This window comes from Muscardinus avellanarius (genome assembly GCF_963383645.1).
Source record: "Muscardinus avellanarius genome assembly, chromosome: 6".
NCBI classification, from domain to species: domain Eukaryota; kingdom Metazoa; phylum Chordata; class Mammalia; order Rodentia; family Gliridae; genus Muscardinus; species Muscardinus avellanarius.
Window position 1 is genome coordinate 70,934,162 of NC_137791.1, and position 16,156 is coordinate 70,950,317.

The following is a 16,156-nucleotide window of genomic DNA, read 5'->3' on the forward strand; positions in this document are numbered from 1 at the left end:
GGGCGCCCCTTCAAACTCACATGCATGGAATTTGCAAGCTGGAAAGACGAGTAGAGACTAACTCTGTTTCCCCACTAAGGAAATTTGTGCCAGGGAGCTGGGTTGGTTCCCAGTTGACTGTAGCCACACCTGATCGGGACACCCCACTCACCTGTCTTCTTTGCATTTCCAGCAAAATAGGCCCTTGAAACATCTCTAAGTGATTTGCTTTGGAAGGGAGGAGTGGGCAGGCATGAACGTTTCACAGGTTGAAACCAGGGCCATCTACCAACAAGTTACACCCCAGACCTGTTTTTTATTCTTTATTTTGAAAAAGAGTGCTGAAGGCCTCACTAAGTAGCCGAGGCTGGCCACAAATCTGCGGTCCTCAGCCTCCCTAGTAGTGGGGTTACCAGCCTGGGCCACCACCCAGTGCTGTGTGTTTCTGAAGCTTCCATGGCACTAACTCGAAGGCGTTGTTCTGTCACCGAGGGTTAACAAGACAATCCGGAAACATGTCAGCTCGTGAGAATTTACCATACACAGCAGAGCTGCTAACCAGTCCCAGACTGTCCAGCGCTGTGCAGGCATTGACTGAGCGCCTACTGCGAGCCCGGAGCATCCAGAGCTGAGCCGAGCGGCTGCCCTCCACCTCTCTCCTGGTCAAGGAGCTTTACTAACCGACAGGCGAAGTGATTTAAGATTCTCATCGTGGCTCTGGTCCTAATTCCCAGTGCGAACCTGAGCAAGATTTAGTTTCCCAACAAGGTGGCCTGAGGCTTGGGGGAAAAGTGTGTGGATGTGTAGAGGGTGGAGGATAAAAAAAAAAAAAAAGAAAAGAAATTGTCTGGAACACACACACACACACACACACACACACACACACACACACACTCACTCACACTGCTGTGAGCCCCTCTGAGAGCGCTCGCTCTGCAGCCTCCTACCCCAAGAGCCACATCCCACCGGCCCTTGCCCCTGGCGGGCCAAGGGGCACTCTGTCTGTCTGTCTGTCTGTCTGTCTGTCTGTCTGTCTGTCTGTCTGTCTGTCTGCTCCCTCCCTCCCTCCCTCTCCTGATTGGCTGCAGCGGCGCAGGTCTTCCTTCCCGGCTCTCTCCGGCTCCCTCTCCGCCTCCTCCGCGCCTCCTCCTCTCCTTGCAGCCCGGCGGAGCTCCGCAGCTGCACGGTGACGCGCCAGCAACAGATGCCAGGCGCCCAACTTGGCACCCTTCGGCCGCGCTGAGCCCCCGAGGCAGCGAGGAGGAGGTCGAGAGTCCTGCTAAAAGGCCCCAGCCGCGCCCACCTCCCACCTCCCACCCGAGGCCATGCGGGGCCCGGCCGCCGACGCGGGGCAGCTGCGGGAGGGCGCTGCGGGCGGCGGGCCCGGGGAGCCGGGCGCGCGGGGGCAGCGGCAGCGCGTGGTCTGGAGGAACGTGGTGCTCATGAGCCTGCTGCACCTGGGGGCCGCGTACTCGCTCTGGCTCATCCCCAAAGCCAAGCCGCTCACTCTGCTCTGGGGTAAGTCCCGCCGGCGCCCCGCGCGCACCCAGCCCTGGTCCTGGGGGGCGCGCAGGCTTTTCTGCCCAGGTCGCCCTAACTTCTCGCCCACGCCGTCAGCCGGGGGGCCCGCAGCCCCGCGCCCGCCCGCCCCGGTTCCCGGAGGGACGAGGCCGGCGAGGCTGTGGCTGTGCGGACGCCCGGTCAGCTTCTGGTGTCCGCGGGCCGCGGACCTCGGGACAGAGTTAAGGACCAGGAAGGGAAGGGGAGCCGCGAGAAAGCTGGCACAGCCTTGATGTCTGCACATCAGACAGGAGAAACCAGCTTCCTTCCTTCCTCTCTGATCCGCGATGCGCCCTTTGGCCCCACAAGTGTCCGGGCCAGCGAGGGAGCCCAGGTCCAGAGCGCTCTGTCCCCGGCCGAGCTCCGACTGTGGCCTTGCAGAGGTCGCTCCGGCCCTTTCCCCATCGGGACGTGCAGGGCTGTCCTGCACCCGTGAGTGTACCTGTGGCTCCGGCCACCCTTTTTTCTTGCCCCTCCACCCGCAGGGAGGGGAACCCAGGAGCCCAGCACCACCCTCCCCAAGGACCCCATGCCTGCCCAGGCGCTGAGCCACTCGCAGGTTTTCCTGGCCACAAGACAGGTGTGGCAGTGGCCAAGAGGAAAGGCACTGGCATTGCTCTGCTGGACGAGAACTGGAAGAGGTAATCCAAGAAGCCCCTTTACCTCGCGTGTCCCAGATCTCTAAGGAACCGGGGCAGGAGAAAGACAACCGACTTTTGTTTCCAGAGGGGAAGAGGAAAGAAGATGATACGGAGACTTTCTTAAAACTGCTTATTGGGCACAGATCCAGCTGCAAATGCTTATGTAGAAAATAGGGCCGCTAGGGTTCCCAGGGGGTCCTGTGAAGCCTTGCAGTCCCTGCTCTAGGAGCAAACCCATCCAGAACTTGGTGCCTCTCAGGGGGTGTGGCTCAGGGAGGGGGCACAGTGTGGAGGAGTGACTAGAGAGGCAGGGGTCTTGGGGAATCCCTAAGCCTTTAAAGCCCTCGCCCCTAAGCTCTGGGTGATTCCCTGCCTCGCCTTTCCCATCCCTGTGGTTTTCACTATTGTCTGTGTTATGTGGGTTCATCCTCTGTCTTCTTCCCTTACCTCTAAATGACAACTGTATGGTTTTCGGCCATTGCTTAATAGACACAGTCCCATGTTCCCTTAACCAAAGCCCTGACTGCCCAGAGCTGCCTTTCCACACCGCTCAGCTTCCAGAGGCAGGGCAGTGCACTAGCCAGCCTCCCGGGGATGGGCCTTATCTTTAATAGCTGCAGTGTTCTGAGAGCTCCAGGGAGCAGTGAGCACTTAAAATATTATCTTACATGCCTGGAGCTCCACAGGCCCCTCTCCTTACAGCCTCTGAGCCCCAGGACCCTGGCTTTCTGATGGGAGCCCCAAGCAGGAGGCTCTCTCTCCCAGATTTGCCAAGGGCAGAGGTCTGCCTTTTCTAGACAGAATCTTTGTTTTGAAAGGCCTTGGTTGGAGGGCACCTCCCTCGGCCCCAAACTCCGAGGGGATCAAGTTTCCTTTTTGTGGGTGATGATGCCAAACCCACCCTCATGCCTCCTTGTATGGACTGTGCCTTTGCATTTATTTATTTATTTTTGGTACTGGGTGTAAAGTGGGGGCAGGGCCGAGAGCTAGGAGGTGGAGCCTGCAATTCCGGGGACCTCCCGCCCCGGAAGAGGGGAGTTCAGAGAGGACCCGGAGAGGGAGGGAGGTATTCTCCCGGAATTGCAGGCTCCACCTCCTAGCTCTCGGCCCTGCCCCCACTTTACACCCAGTACCAAAAATAAATAAATAAATGCAAAGGCACAGTCCATACAAGGTAAAATTGTAGAAAAATGCGGGGTGCCCCACTAGCATAGAGACACGCCGAGATCCATAATAAATTACGAGAGGCTTTATTCGTGGGGGGTCAACCCCCAGCCCCCGCGTGGCCGCGGGGGCCGGTGGCCGGCGGGAGAATACCTCCCTCCCTCTCCGGGTCCTCTCTGAACTCCCCTCTTCCGGGGCGGGAGGTCCCCGGAATTGCAGGCTCCACCTCCTAGCTCTCGGCCCTGCCCCCACTTTACATTCCGACCTCTTTGACTCAGGGGTGCAGAAGGGCTTTGACTAAGGGGTTGCAGAAGGGCGTGGTTTTTGCTCATCTAGCGGCTTCATGCTGATATTGGGCGACGTCAATCAAGGGCCCCAGTCAAAGGCCCCAGGTCGGGAGAGGTCGGAATTTGAGCCGCCGGAAGGGAGCAGGTGGCTGTTGGAGTTGGAGGTTACCCTGGAGAGCTCGGTGACCGGTTTGCTTTGAGGAGACTAACAGGCAAGGTGCTATTAAAGAAAAAGAAAATTGTGAGAACGGAACCCAGGCTGGGCAGAAGCCCTTTTAGACACAAGGCAGTCACTAGATCTACTAACTTAAATAGCAACATTTTCCTGAGGAGAACGTCTATCGCCCCTTTAGCAGTTTTTTATTAGATCAGAGTTATTAATAGCAGCAACTCCCGAAGCAGACCCACACCACTCTTTTCAGCATTGAGTGAGTATGGATATGTCTGGTTAAACACCTGTCACTGCCTTGGGAGCATCAGTTACCCATTTTAGAAGTTTAATACTTAGGCAATTTGGCATCCGAGGAGGGAGAGCACCATAGTATGTAAACAAGTGGACCTGCTAAAATATAAACATCAAAGAGAGTTATGTCGAGAGAAATAAAGTTTAGTGGATCCCAACACCGTGCAAGAGAATTTGTCCCTGGAGCTGTTGTAACAGGGCCCTTTTAGATATGGCCTAAGCTGTGGGCAGAGGCTGGAGGGCTTGCCTCATCATCCTGAACCGAGACTTGAGAAGGAAACTAAGGCCTGAAAGATCGAGCAGGCCACCAAAGAGGAAACTGGCTTACCCTGTACCTGCAGTTACCCTGGGCCAGCAAGGAAGATGGAGGAAGGAGGACGAGGAATTCCAGGAGCTGTCAGTCCTTGGTCAGACCAGATAGGGCCAGCGGCGGGTCCTTGTCCAGAAGGGTAGACCCCCTGTAGTGAGGTACCTGAGGTCCACCGCTTTTTAAAGGACATTCGCCTTTCAATGGCCATATACTCCACACCTGAAGCAGGCTCCTGGAGGTGGTTGTCTTTACTGTCGTCCTCTCCTGGGTGGCGCTTGCCACCCGGAGGGCTGACCTTCCTCCTCCGGCCTCAGGGCTGCAATCAGGGCCTGGGACTGTAAGTCCGCCATCTGACGAAGATGGAGAGCACGCTCTGCTTCGGCCTGTTCCTCTCTGGAATTAAAGACTTTAAATGCCATGTTCATCAAGTCTCGAATAGGAGTCTGTGGGCCATCCTCAACTTTTTTTTAGCTTTTTTCTTATATCAGGAGCCGCTTGCCCAATGAAATGGGTGGCCAATATGATCGAGCCTGCCTCAGAGGATGGATCTAGACGGGTATAGCGCGTAAGGGCCTCTTGCAACCGATTAAGAAAAACTGCTGGGTTTTCATTTGGACCCTGGGTGATTTCCCTGAGCTTATCATAATTAACCGCCTTATGGGAAGCATCTCGCATACCATCAAGAAGACATTGTATCATATAATTTCTCATTTCTATTCCCTCCTTTACATTATAATTCCAGTGGGGCTCCTCAGATGGAATTGCAGCCGTACCAATAGGAAGCCCTGGATCTGTTAAATGACTCTGGTCAGCCCTCTCTCTGGCTGCCTTCAGGATCCGATCACGTTCGTCTGGAGTTAGAGAAGAGGTTAGAATGACATGCAAATCCCGCCAAGTTAGATCATATGCCTGCACAATATGCTGGAATTCCTTGATAAAACCAGAAGGATTGGAAGAAAAGGACCCCAATCTCTTTTCTAGTTGAGTGAGGTCAGGAAGGGAAAAAGGAACATGGACCCGTATCACCCCTTCTGCTCCAGCCACTTCGCGAAGTGGGGCCAGGAGAGAGGAAGATGGGGCTTGTAACCCAGCTGGGTCAGACCCCGGCCCCCATGTTTTATTGCAAGATGGCTGCTGTGGGTCTGCAGAATTGTAAGCCTGTGACCCAGAATGGCCACCAGGTGGCGCCTGTGAGTTGCCACGTGGTGTCCAAGATGTCGGCTGTGACTGGCGGGATACTCCAGCCTGCATGCCCTGGGCAGCAGTAGAGCCGGTAGAGGGAGAAAACAAAAAATGCAGCCGCCAGAAGGGCTGTAAATATTCGAGGTCACACCATTTTGCTGACCGGGTGCAATATTCACTGAGAGCCATCAGCGTCCTAGAGTCTAGCGTGCCCACGGCAGGCCATCGAATGTCATTGGCCAAATTATATGTCGGCCAGATCTTAGTACAAAGAGAAATAAGTCTCTCTGGGGACAGTTCCCCTGAGAATCCCAGAGCCTGCAGATTAGATAACACACGGCCCAGCGGGGATTGAGAATCGATCTCAATCTTAGATGGCTGACTTCCCCCCATGAGTTGTAAGTGGGCGAGCGAGAACAAAGGCAGGAAACTCCAGCGTCCCAGGGCCCTGCCTAGTTCGGTACAGAGTGGGTGTGACCGAGAAAAGACGTCTCTTGTCTCTTTCACACCTCGCAACCGTCCTGGACGGTCGGAGAACTGGAGGACACCGGTACCGGGTTTTACAGCAGTCAGTCAGTCAGAACCCTCCGAGTTAGGCAGAACCCACTTAGTTCCTTAAGAGGAAGCTTACCGCCGAGAGAGGCTGCTGTGGAGATTTGGCCTGAAGATGGCTGCGAAAAGTTTTTTAAAAATGGCCGCCGACTCCTAGGATTGGTTAGGAATGGAAAGTGGGCGGGAATAAAGATGGCGGGGCCTCCAGCGAGGCCATGACGTGGGAGGGGTCAAATATGGCGGGGCCTCCAGTGAGGCCATGAGGGGGGAGGGGTTAAAGAAACATGGCGGCTCCTCAGTGATTACACGTGGACCATTGATGGCGGGCTTTCCCCCACAGTGATGCCCTGTGGGTGCTTACCGAAATCGCCGGGTCCGGGCAGCGGGGTGGGCGGGCAGAGGGTGAAGGGCGCAATCAGCAGAGAGCCGGCGCAGGGGCCTGCGCCGCGTGGCAGGCAGGGGCGGGCGGGTCTAAGCACTCCAGGCGCAGAGAAGGAATGTGCAGCACAGGCTGGAGTTGGCGGGCCGGTGGGAGAGAGGTCCGCGGGGCCGCGGGCCTGCCCCGGTGATGGGAGCGCGCAGGCCGGCAGTGCGGCCCCATCCTGGGTCTGCGGGCGCGGTGGGCGCGGCGCCAGGCGCAGAGAAAGCCAAGGCGCGCCAAGTGGCACAGTCTGGCCGGGTCCGCGGACGCCGCGCGGGCGGGCGGCTGGCGGCTCGGGGCCGCGGGCGTGCTCGCCGCGCGGCTCGGACCGGGGCGCAGCTCGGCCGGTCGCACAGCCCGGGCTGGGGCGCGGCCGGGGCGGGCGGCGTGAGCGCCCAGAGGCGGCTCGGCGTGCCGCGGGCGGGCGGGCGGGCATTCCGGCCCATCCCAGCGGAGCCGTGTACCTTTTTTCAGCAGTTTGCAGAAGTCCGCGGGCCGGGCGGGCGGGCGGCGCGCAGAGAGGGGATGGAAAGTCCGAGTCCAGTAAGCGCAGGTCCAAGTCAGGTCCCAAAAGTCCAGTACGAATTTCGGCACCAAAATGTAAAATTGTAGAAAAATGCGGGGTGCCCCACTAGCATAGAGACACGCCGAGATCCATAATAAATTACGAGAGGCTTTATTCGTGGGGGGTCAACCCCCAGCCCCCGCGTGGCCGCGGGGGCCGGTGGCCGGCGGGAGAATACCTCCCTCCCTCTCCGGGTCCTCTCTGAACTCCCCTCTTCCGGGGCGGGAGGTCCCCGGAATTGCAGGCTCCACCTCCTAGCTCTCGGCCCTGCCCCCACTTTACACTGGGATTGAACCCAGAGGTGTTCTACCTCTGAGCTACACCCCCACTCTTTGAGTATTTTATTTATTTTGTATTAGTATTGTGGGTGTGTGTAGTACTGGGGATTGAACCCAGGGGCAGTCTACCTCTGAGCTACACCTCCATCCCTGTTTTATTTTTTGTTTTGAAATATGGCCTAATGAATTAGTTGTAGGGATTGATGAATTAGTTGCCGGGGCTGACCTCGAACCTGCGATCCTCCTTAGCCTTCTAAATCCTGGGGTTATAGGTGTGCACCACTGTGTCTGTCCTCTTTGTCACTTTTCATCAGCTCTGTTTTCTAGATCTTGTTTCTCTCCCTACCTTCGGTGTGTGTGTGTGTGTGTGTGTGTGTGTGTGTGTGTGTAGGAATGGCAGACTGGTGGATATTGTAGTTTCCAGATCCAAATTTGTGACATAGAAACATTCCAAACGATGGGTCTCGACTGGAGGAAATCTTCTGGGGAAAGAAATGGGGGATAGTCACATTCCAGCTAAGATCAGCTGCAACAATGACTAGGCTCTAGGAAGATAGTTGACTTATACTTAATTTCCATGAAAGCCTTGGAGCCTTGACTTACCCTCTCCCCCCACTGCAAGCTCTTTCCTACCAACCCCTCCAAGGTTCTCTCTAGCACTGGGGCTGAGCTCTTGTCCCAGTGGGCCGTTCATCCACCCAGGACCCTGACTTGTCAAGCAAACAGGCTTAGCCCATCCAATGCTCACATCCTCCCCCACCAAGTGAGGTTGCCTTGGAAACCAGAAGCACCCATGCAGTGCTCCCCTCAAGGGATGCCTGAGGTGCGCAGGATGCAGGGAGTGATTTGCATGGTGGAAGATGTCATCCATGAGAAATCCATCAAGTTGATCCTCCTCCCCTGCCCCCACCCCCGCCTCCCCTTCATGGTTCATCTCGGGGCCAGACCAAGTCTGATGGGCCAGACCAAGTCTGATCCTTTCTGTCTTCTGAGTGGGCAGGTCGTCGGAACAGAATGCTCTGGGTGCCCAAAAGTCCTCAGGGATGCGTTTAAGAATTTCAGGGACAGAAAGAAAACTCCATGGTAGAAAAAAATCTACTCCTGAAGGCTTGAGCTCACAAAAGTGCCAGCTGTGGGGGTTCCTGGCCAAAGGGACAGTTAGACAATGCCCTGAATATCGCGCTGGGAGTGGTGACCAGCAGTCACAGTATTGAGGTAAAAGTCCTGGGGCCGCTGCCCCATGGGACCTTTCCTGATCCTCTCCAGGCATCTGGCTCTCGACTCCCAGAAACAGGACCTCTCTCGTTTCTCCCTGAATGTCAGAGTCCCCTAAATATAGTGACATGATGCCCCCCTCAAAAGACACTAAATATAGTGACATGATGCCCCCCTCAAAAGACAACTTTTGTGACAGTATCAAGCATGTAAAATAGTAATTACTCTTCTCCCTTGAATGGATCAATCACCCCCCCCCCATATTGAAGATTGAATCCAGGGCATTCTACCTCTGAGCTACATCCCTAGCCCTATTTATTTATTTATTTATTTATTTATTTATTTATTTGTTTGTTTTGAAACAGGGTCTCACTAAGTTATGGAGGCTGAGCTCAAACCTGTGATCCTCCTGTCTCAGCTTCCTAAGTACAGCTAACCATCCTCTTTCTATCCTCTCTGGGGGCAATCGTGACCACCGTGAAGGCAGATACAGGATTCTGTGGGGCCTTTCTGGTGCTGGAGTCCTGGGACCTCACTGAGTGGGCATCAGTGGCAAGGGAGCTGATGTGACCTCACTGAGTGGCAAGGGAGCTGAGAAGTGGTAGGAATTACTGATATGGGGAAAGGGAGTGAATAGAAGCTATGTTCAAAAGGCACTGGGTTCAATAGTCAAATGCTGAGAATTGTCCAAAGATGAGCTGTCTTCTGGCTGGCACTGGGTCACCAGCTCCACACCTTGGGATTATGCTTTTTGCCCATCAAAAACCCTCAGGCTGCAGAAGAGCCCCAAGAATGCATGGCTCTGGGCATCTTTCTTGCTTTGAGGTTTTCTAGGGTGAGCAAGGGCTGATTTGAATGGGAATCCCTGAATTCTTATTTATCAATTGCATGACTTTAGACAAAGTAATATTTCTTACCTGTAAAATGAGTATACGACTATCCATTCATAAAGTTATGAGCATTAAATTAAGTATATATGTAAATCATTTAGTATAGTGTCTGTCTCTTGGTTAGTATAAAGTAATTATGAGCTTCCATTATTAGGACTGGTCTTAATTCTGGCTCTTTTTCTTTAGGAGAAGGATAAAGAACTTTCCTGCTTATAAATAAATTGGTACAGGGCTTCTTTGCCTCTCTTTGTTTTGGCTCTGGAAATAAAGGCTTTTTCTTAAAATTCCCAAGGAGAGATGTACACAAATCCCTCTGTCCCCTCTTCCTCCCTCAGACCTCTCTCTTTCATCCTGTCATCCTCCTGGTTTCCTCCAAAAGATCGCTGTTTTGTGACCAAGAATCTTTTTGTTTCACAGATACCTTGTCTTTGAGGATTTTGAAGCACTGCCAGTTATGATCGCTGTAGAAACAGGGCCAAATTATTTCCCCAGATCGCTTCAGGTCTCAGTTTTGGCTTTTTTTCTTCTTCTTCCATCTTCTTCAATCAATATATATATATATATATATGCTGAATTAAACTATTAAAAACAAAAACCTCAAAACCCTAACGCCTCTTCCTTTTAAGCCCTGTAGTCCCAGCCCCTTGTTGGTGCAGCTCCTGCTTTGTTAATAAACGGGCAAGGCTCGGAGCCTTCCCTAGGCGGGATCGCAGCAGAGCCAGAGAGAATAGAGCGTGCTTTTTGCTGGCCGTATAAATATAGATTGAAGTTAACATTAATAACTCAGTTTTGTCTAAAACTAGTCAAGGTCACTGCAGACTGCACTGTAATCCCGAAATGATAAATTGAGATGCATAATAGAAGCCAGGGCTGCAGTCCCAGCATTGCTAGTCAGTTCGACTTTAGACTTGTGCCTTTGCAATTAGTGAGCCTCACTTTTCTCATCCACAAAATGGGAACAATGATACTGAGCCGATGGGGGCATATGTTAAGGTGCTCTCCAGAGAGCAGATGCTCAATGCTAGCAACTAGAAGGGGGGTGGGGTGGGAAGACTTTGAGTACTTGTGGCCCAAACGTACTTTGAGTACTTGTGACACTCAAATTTTTAATTGGTACATTATAAATATCACAGTAGTGGGGTTCATTGTTACATATTTGTACACGCACATAACATAATTTGGCCAATTTCGTTCCCCAGCTGATGAATAGCATTTAAATGCAAATATTTGATTGGGACCATTCCATAGTATTTTATTTTATTTTATTTTATTTTATTTTATTTTGCGGGTCTGGGGATGGAACCCAGGGGCATTCAACCTCTGAGCTACACCCCCTGCCCTATTTTTTTATTCTTTTATTTTTGAAACTGGGTCTCACTGAGTTGCAGAGGGCCTCACTAAGTAGCCGAGGCTGTCCACGAACCACAATCCTCCAGTCTCAGCCTCCCAAATGCTGGGATTACAAGCGTGCACCACCACGCCCGGCTCCATAGTATTTTAGTTCTCAATTTATTTTGTTTTGTGTTTTGCATAAGATTCTAATGATCACTTGGGAAAAGCCAGTGATAGACTTGCAAAAGTGTTTTTATTTTTTTTGAGGCATCAGGGATTGAACCCAGGGGCATTATTTATTTTTTTATTAAAATTAATAAAAATACTTTATTGAATTTTAGGAACTTGGTACTTTAAAAATTTCAATCTTTATTTATTTATTTTTTTTGAAACAGGGTCTCACCGAGTTGCCAAGGGCCTCACTAAGTAGCTGAGTCTGTCCGCGAACCTGGATCCTCCTGTCTCAGCCTCCCAAACGCTGGGATTACAAGCGTGTGGCACCATGCCTAGCAAATTTTATATTTTCTTAATTGCTGGGTACCAAGGCTAGCACTCTACCCCAGAACTATACCACCAACCCCTAGGGTGGGGTTTTAAAGTATCTACAAAAGCGACTGTGCTTGGGTGTCATTTTCCCCTTTGAACATTTATTTTGATGTTATAGTCTCTGTCATGCAGGCCACTTGCTTTTTGTCCTATGTTCTTTTGGAAGTGCCAACAAACTTGCCCAGCCTGCACGAGGCCCTGGGTTCAGTTTTAGCATGGCTGGGTGGGAAGACGGTCTGAACTCTGAAGGCAGAGGGTCTGGGTTCAAAGTCCCTCTCCCAGGAGCTGCCTTGGGCAGATCACTCTTCCTCCCTCATCCCTGGCCTCAGCGTCTTCAGCTGCACTGTGGGATGGTAACAGGGAGAAGTGAACCAGAGGCACGAGAGGAGCAGAGGCAGCAGTGGCCTGGAGGCCAGGGCAGCCTGAGCCTCAGCCTCCCTGCGCGCTCCCTCTGCTGAGCTCTTCCTTTGCAGGGTGAGACCTGATCCTGCCAGCCTCCTGGAGAAAGAAAGCCCTGAGGTTGTCAGGAAGCTGGGCTCCTGCAGCAAGGCAGTTATCTCCAATTGAATTTCCCTTGGCAAAGGACTGGTGACCTCAACAGGTGCCAGCTGTCCTCTCTCATAAACTTGTTGTTTGTTCATTCTATGTGCGGATGGCTGTGCGAGAGAGCCTCGCAGACCTACAGGCAGTCCCTTAGTCACTCATTTACTAATTCTTTTTTTTTTAGGTCCTGGGGAGTAGGCAAGTACTCTACCACTGGGTGGTACACTCAGCCCTGTTTTTATTTTATTATTTTATTTTATGGTATTTGGGATTGAACCTAGGGACAATCTACCTGGGTAGTTATACCTCCAACACTTTTTGTTTGTTTGTTTGTTTCTTTGTTTTGAAACAGGGTCATCCTAGGTTACTGCAGGTCTCACCACATTGCTGAGGCTGCCCTGGAATCTGTGATGCTCCTGTCTTAGCCTCCCAAGTACTGAGATTACAGGTGTGTGCCACTGTTATTTCTTTAGGTGTTACTGATGCACAGCCAGGCTGAGAACCATTATTTAACTTCTTTATTCTACAATATTTATTACCCATCCATCACCTGCCAGGCACTGGCACCCTCCGCTGACTGGGCAGCACTTACAGGTGAGCTGGAGGAACAGATACGCACACACATGATAACCGTACAGGCAGCATCTGTTCCTGAGCCCCTGGACAGTACTAGCTTAGGCGTGTTTGGGAGGTTCTCAGAGGAGGTGGGAACTGAGTAGGGCCTGGCAGGACCCCTGGGCTTGCTGGCAGAAGAGCTTCTAAAAGGTCGTGTGTGTGTGTGTGTGTGTGTGTGTGTGTGTGTGTGTGTGTGTGTGCCTCACTTACTTCCTCCCTTGAATCACCTTAAAGCATCTGTGATTACATTCCAGGTGTGAAGGCTCCTCACTCCTTCATCCTGCTCCCTATTTCTGTGAGTGGTGGGCCACTTCAGCAGCTGATGTTGACCAGGGAAGATTTGAGGGCTCGGTGGGTCCCTGCAGTCTGCAGGCTTTAGGCAGACTCCCAGTTGCAGCCACCTGAGCCGTAAGCGCATCCTACTCAAAGTGTGGTCCTCAACCTGCAGCATCAGCATCCTAGGAGCTTTTAGAAATAGCAACTCTCAGACCCAACCCAGACCTACCCAATCAGTAGCCGCACTTAACAATGTCATCAGGAGATTCATGTTCAGGCTAAAGTTAGAGGAGCACCCTGCACTGTGGCCACAAGCCCAACCACAAGCCAGCAATTTAGAGAAGCCGGACATGAGTGGGATTTTGCAATTTTTTCTTTAATGGCCTCCTCTCCTTTGCTTCTCCTCTTACCCTTCTGACTCCAACTCCTTGTAGCTTATTTTAGATCATGTCCAGAGTCTGCTTTTCTTGTCAGCAAAAGGCTACTGCTAGTCTTCCAACCAGCAGAAACAACAATGTTTAATTCATGGATTAGAAAATTAATTTTATTTTCATGAATAGTGCTTAGAAAAACAACAACAACCAACACGAAGACCCTGTGCATGGCCTTTGGGAATCCAGCTTGTTTATTTAACAGATGACCTGGTAACCACAAGGAGCCTGGGGGAGGGCTGCCTTCCATGAAATCCAGAAGCAAATTCCGTCAGTTAGGATGTTTTTGGCTGTGGGTGTCACAGAACTCAGATTTCTGATTTCACTGATAGGAAATCTGGAGGCAGGGCATGAATGGGATGACCCAGCAATGTATCAAAGAGCAGGTGTCTTTTCTACACTGGTGGCCTTGTCACATATAGTTTTCCTCACAGTTAGAAGGTGGCTGCCTGAGTAACTAAAGTTACAACAGTCTCCTGTGAGAGCAGAGAGGCCACCCCTTCCTGAACATTTGCTTTTTTTTTTTTTTTTTTTTGGTGGTACTGGGGGTGGAACCTAGAGGCTTTCTACCTCTCGGCTATACTCCCAGACCTATTTTCTGTTTTATTTGGAAACAGGGTCTCACTAAGTTGCTGAGCGCCTCACTAAGCTGAGACTGGCTTCGAACCTGTGCCGTTTGTGAACCACAGTCATTCTGTCTCAGCCTTCCAAGTGTGGGGATTACAAGCGTGCGCCTCCACGCCCAGCAACACTTGCTTTTTTATCAGAGGGTAAAAATCTTTTCCTGAAGCCGGGTGTGGTGGTGCATGTTTGTAATCCCAGCATTTGGGAGGCTGAGACAGGAGGATCGTGGTTCACAGACAGTCTCAGTTACTAAGTGAGGCCCTTAGCAACTCAGCGAGACCCTGATTCAAAATAAAAAAAATAAAAAATAGGGTTAGGGGTGTAGCTCAGAGGTAGAATGCCTCTGGGTTCCGTCCCCAGTACCTCAAAAAAGCAAAAACAAACAACAACAACAACAAACCCAACTTTTCCTGAGTAGGGCATGGTAGAGCACACTTGTAATCTCAGTACTTGTGAGGCTGAGATAGGAGGACTGCAGGTTTGAAGCCAGCCTTAACAGCTTAGCAAGACCTTGTTTTCAAATAAAGAATAAAATAGGGCTGAGGTGTAGCTCAGAGGTAGAATATCCCTGGGTTTAATCCCCAGTACTAAGAAAAAACAAACAAAAACAAAAAAACACCTTTTTCTGATTGCCTCACACCAGTGTCCCCTCAAATCTCACTTGAAGGGTCGGGTCACATGTTCTTTGTTAAATCTGTCCTTGGCAAGGGGACAGATGACCATGGCTGGCTCCGCCTAATCAAAACCTGCGACTATCTTGGTCCATCTGGCTTCTGTAACAAAATGACACAGATGGGGTGGTTTCTATGGAACAGTAGCTATTTCTCACAGCTGGTCAAGGTGCCTGGGGAGGCAGGGGGGGCTTACTGAGGGCCCAGCTCCAGACTGAGAGAGAACACCCTCACCTGTCTACACAGGTGGGAGGCACTAGTCCATTCCCTAGGGGTGGCCGTCATTGTCTCATCACCTCCCAAGGCTCCTCCTCCGGCTTCACCACCTGGGTGGGGGGATGAGGGTTTCGAGGTGTGAAATGTGGAAGGGCACAAGCACCGAGACCACAGCAGCCACCAGGTGCCGTGAGGAGTGAGTGAAGAGCCAAAGGAAACCCAGGCTCCTCTGGAGGGAAGGAGAGAAGGCACGGCTGCGTACAGCCAACAGCTCTGCTCTGCAGGCTTTTCGCTGTCCCTCTTCCCTCCCCATCCACTCCCCTCCCTGGACGGGCTCTAGGCTCTGGGTGTACAGTTCAGCATGCCCACCCTCTGCTCCTAGCACCTGATCCTTGTTTGGAGTCTTGAGGTGGTCACCGTGAGTGGCAAAGGTCTGCTTTATTCTGAGGCTCCAGGCTCCTCCGTGGCTCCTCTACCCGCAGCCCTGGCAGGGGGCCTCTGCTGTGCCGATGCCCACGGGAGGCAGGGTCAGGTGAATGACTCAAGGGAGAAATGAATGAGCGAGTGTAAGGCCCTGCGTGGCTCTCCTTTCATCTGCCCCCTCTATACCTGTCCACCCTGGCACTAGCCCTGGCCTAGGGGAGCTGGCAGAGCTCTCAGCTGCTCCTTGGGAATTTGACTGGGTGCAGTGGGGGGGGGGACTCAGTGCAGAAAAATGTTTAACTAACCTTGGGGGTGGGTCCCTGGAACTAAATTAAAAAGAAAGAGATGGAAAACCAGTGACTTAAAATGTGCCTTTTTTTCTCTCCCCCACCCCCCGGGGATTGAACCTAAGGGCGATCTACCTTCAAGCTACAATCCCAGTCCTATTTTTTTAAAATTTTGAAACATAGTCTCACTAAGTTGCTGAGGATCTTACTAAATTGCTGAACCTGATTTTGAATCTGTGATTGTCCTGTCTTAGCCTCCCAAGTACTCAGATTTCAGGCATGGAGCCAGATTTTACTTAAGAAAGGGACACTTAAAAGCCGGGCATGGTGGTGCATGTCTGTAATCCCAGGTCTTGGGAGGCCGAGACAGGAGTATCGCAGGTTCACAGCCAGCCTCAGCTACTTAGTGAGGCCCTCCACAATTTAGTGAGACTTTTTAAAATAAAGAATAATACAAAAAATAAGGCTTGGGGTATAGCTTGGAGGTAGAATGCCCCTGGGTTCAATTCCCAACACTGCAAAAAAAAAAAGGGAGGGGTGGATTTAAAAGTGAAGTCTCAACCCCTTCCACCAGATACTTTTTTATTTGCACAGATAATCTAGGAACAAAACCTTTTGCTGAGACGGAAGGTGCTATGTGATGTGGAAAGCAAAACAATAGCTTTTGGTTAGAGAGTATGGAAAA

General features: G+C 51.8%; 1 protein-coding gene across 1 annotated transcript in view; it reads left to right on the forward strand.

The window, feature by feature from the left end:
• Nucleotides 1-1,304: 1,304 nt before the first annotated feature.
• SCD5 (stearoyl-CoA desaturase 5) overlaps nucleotides 1,305-16,156 on the forward strand; it is a gene marked incomplete at both ends in the record, with an annotated part of 156,995 nt that continues 142,143 nt past the window's right edge. Inside the window, one exon of the mRNA XM_080697214.1 lies at nucleotides 1,305-1,497. Coding sequence (XP_080553340.1) covers nucleotides 1,305-1,497 — 193 coding nt within the window. The remainder of the gene's footprint in view (nucleotides 1,498-16,156) is intronic.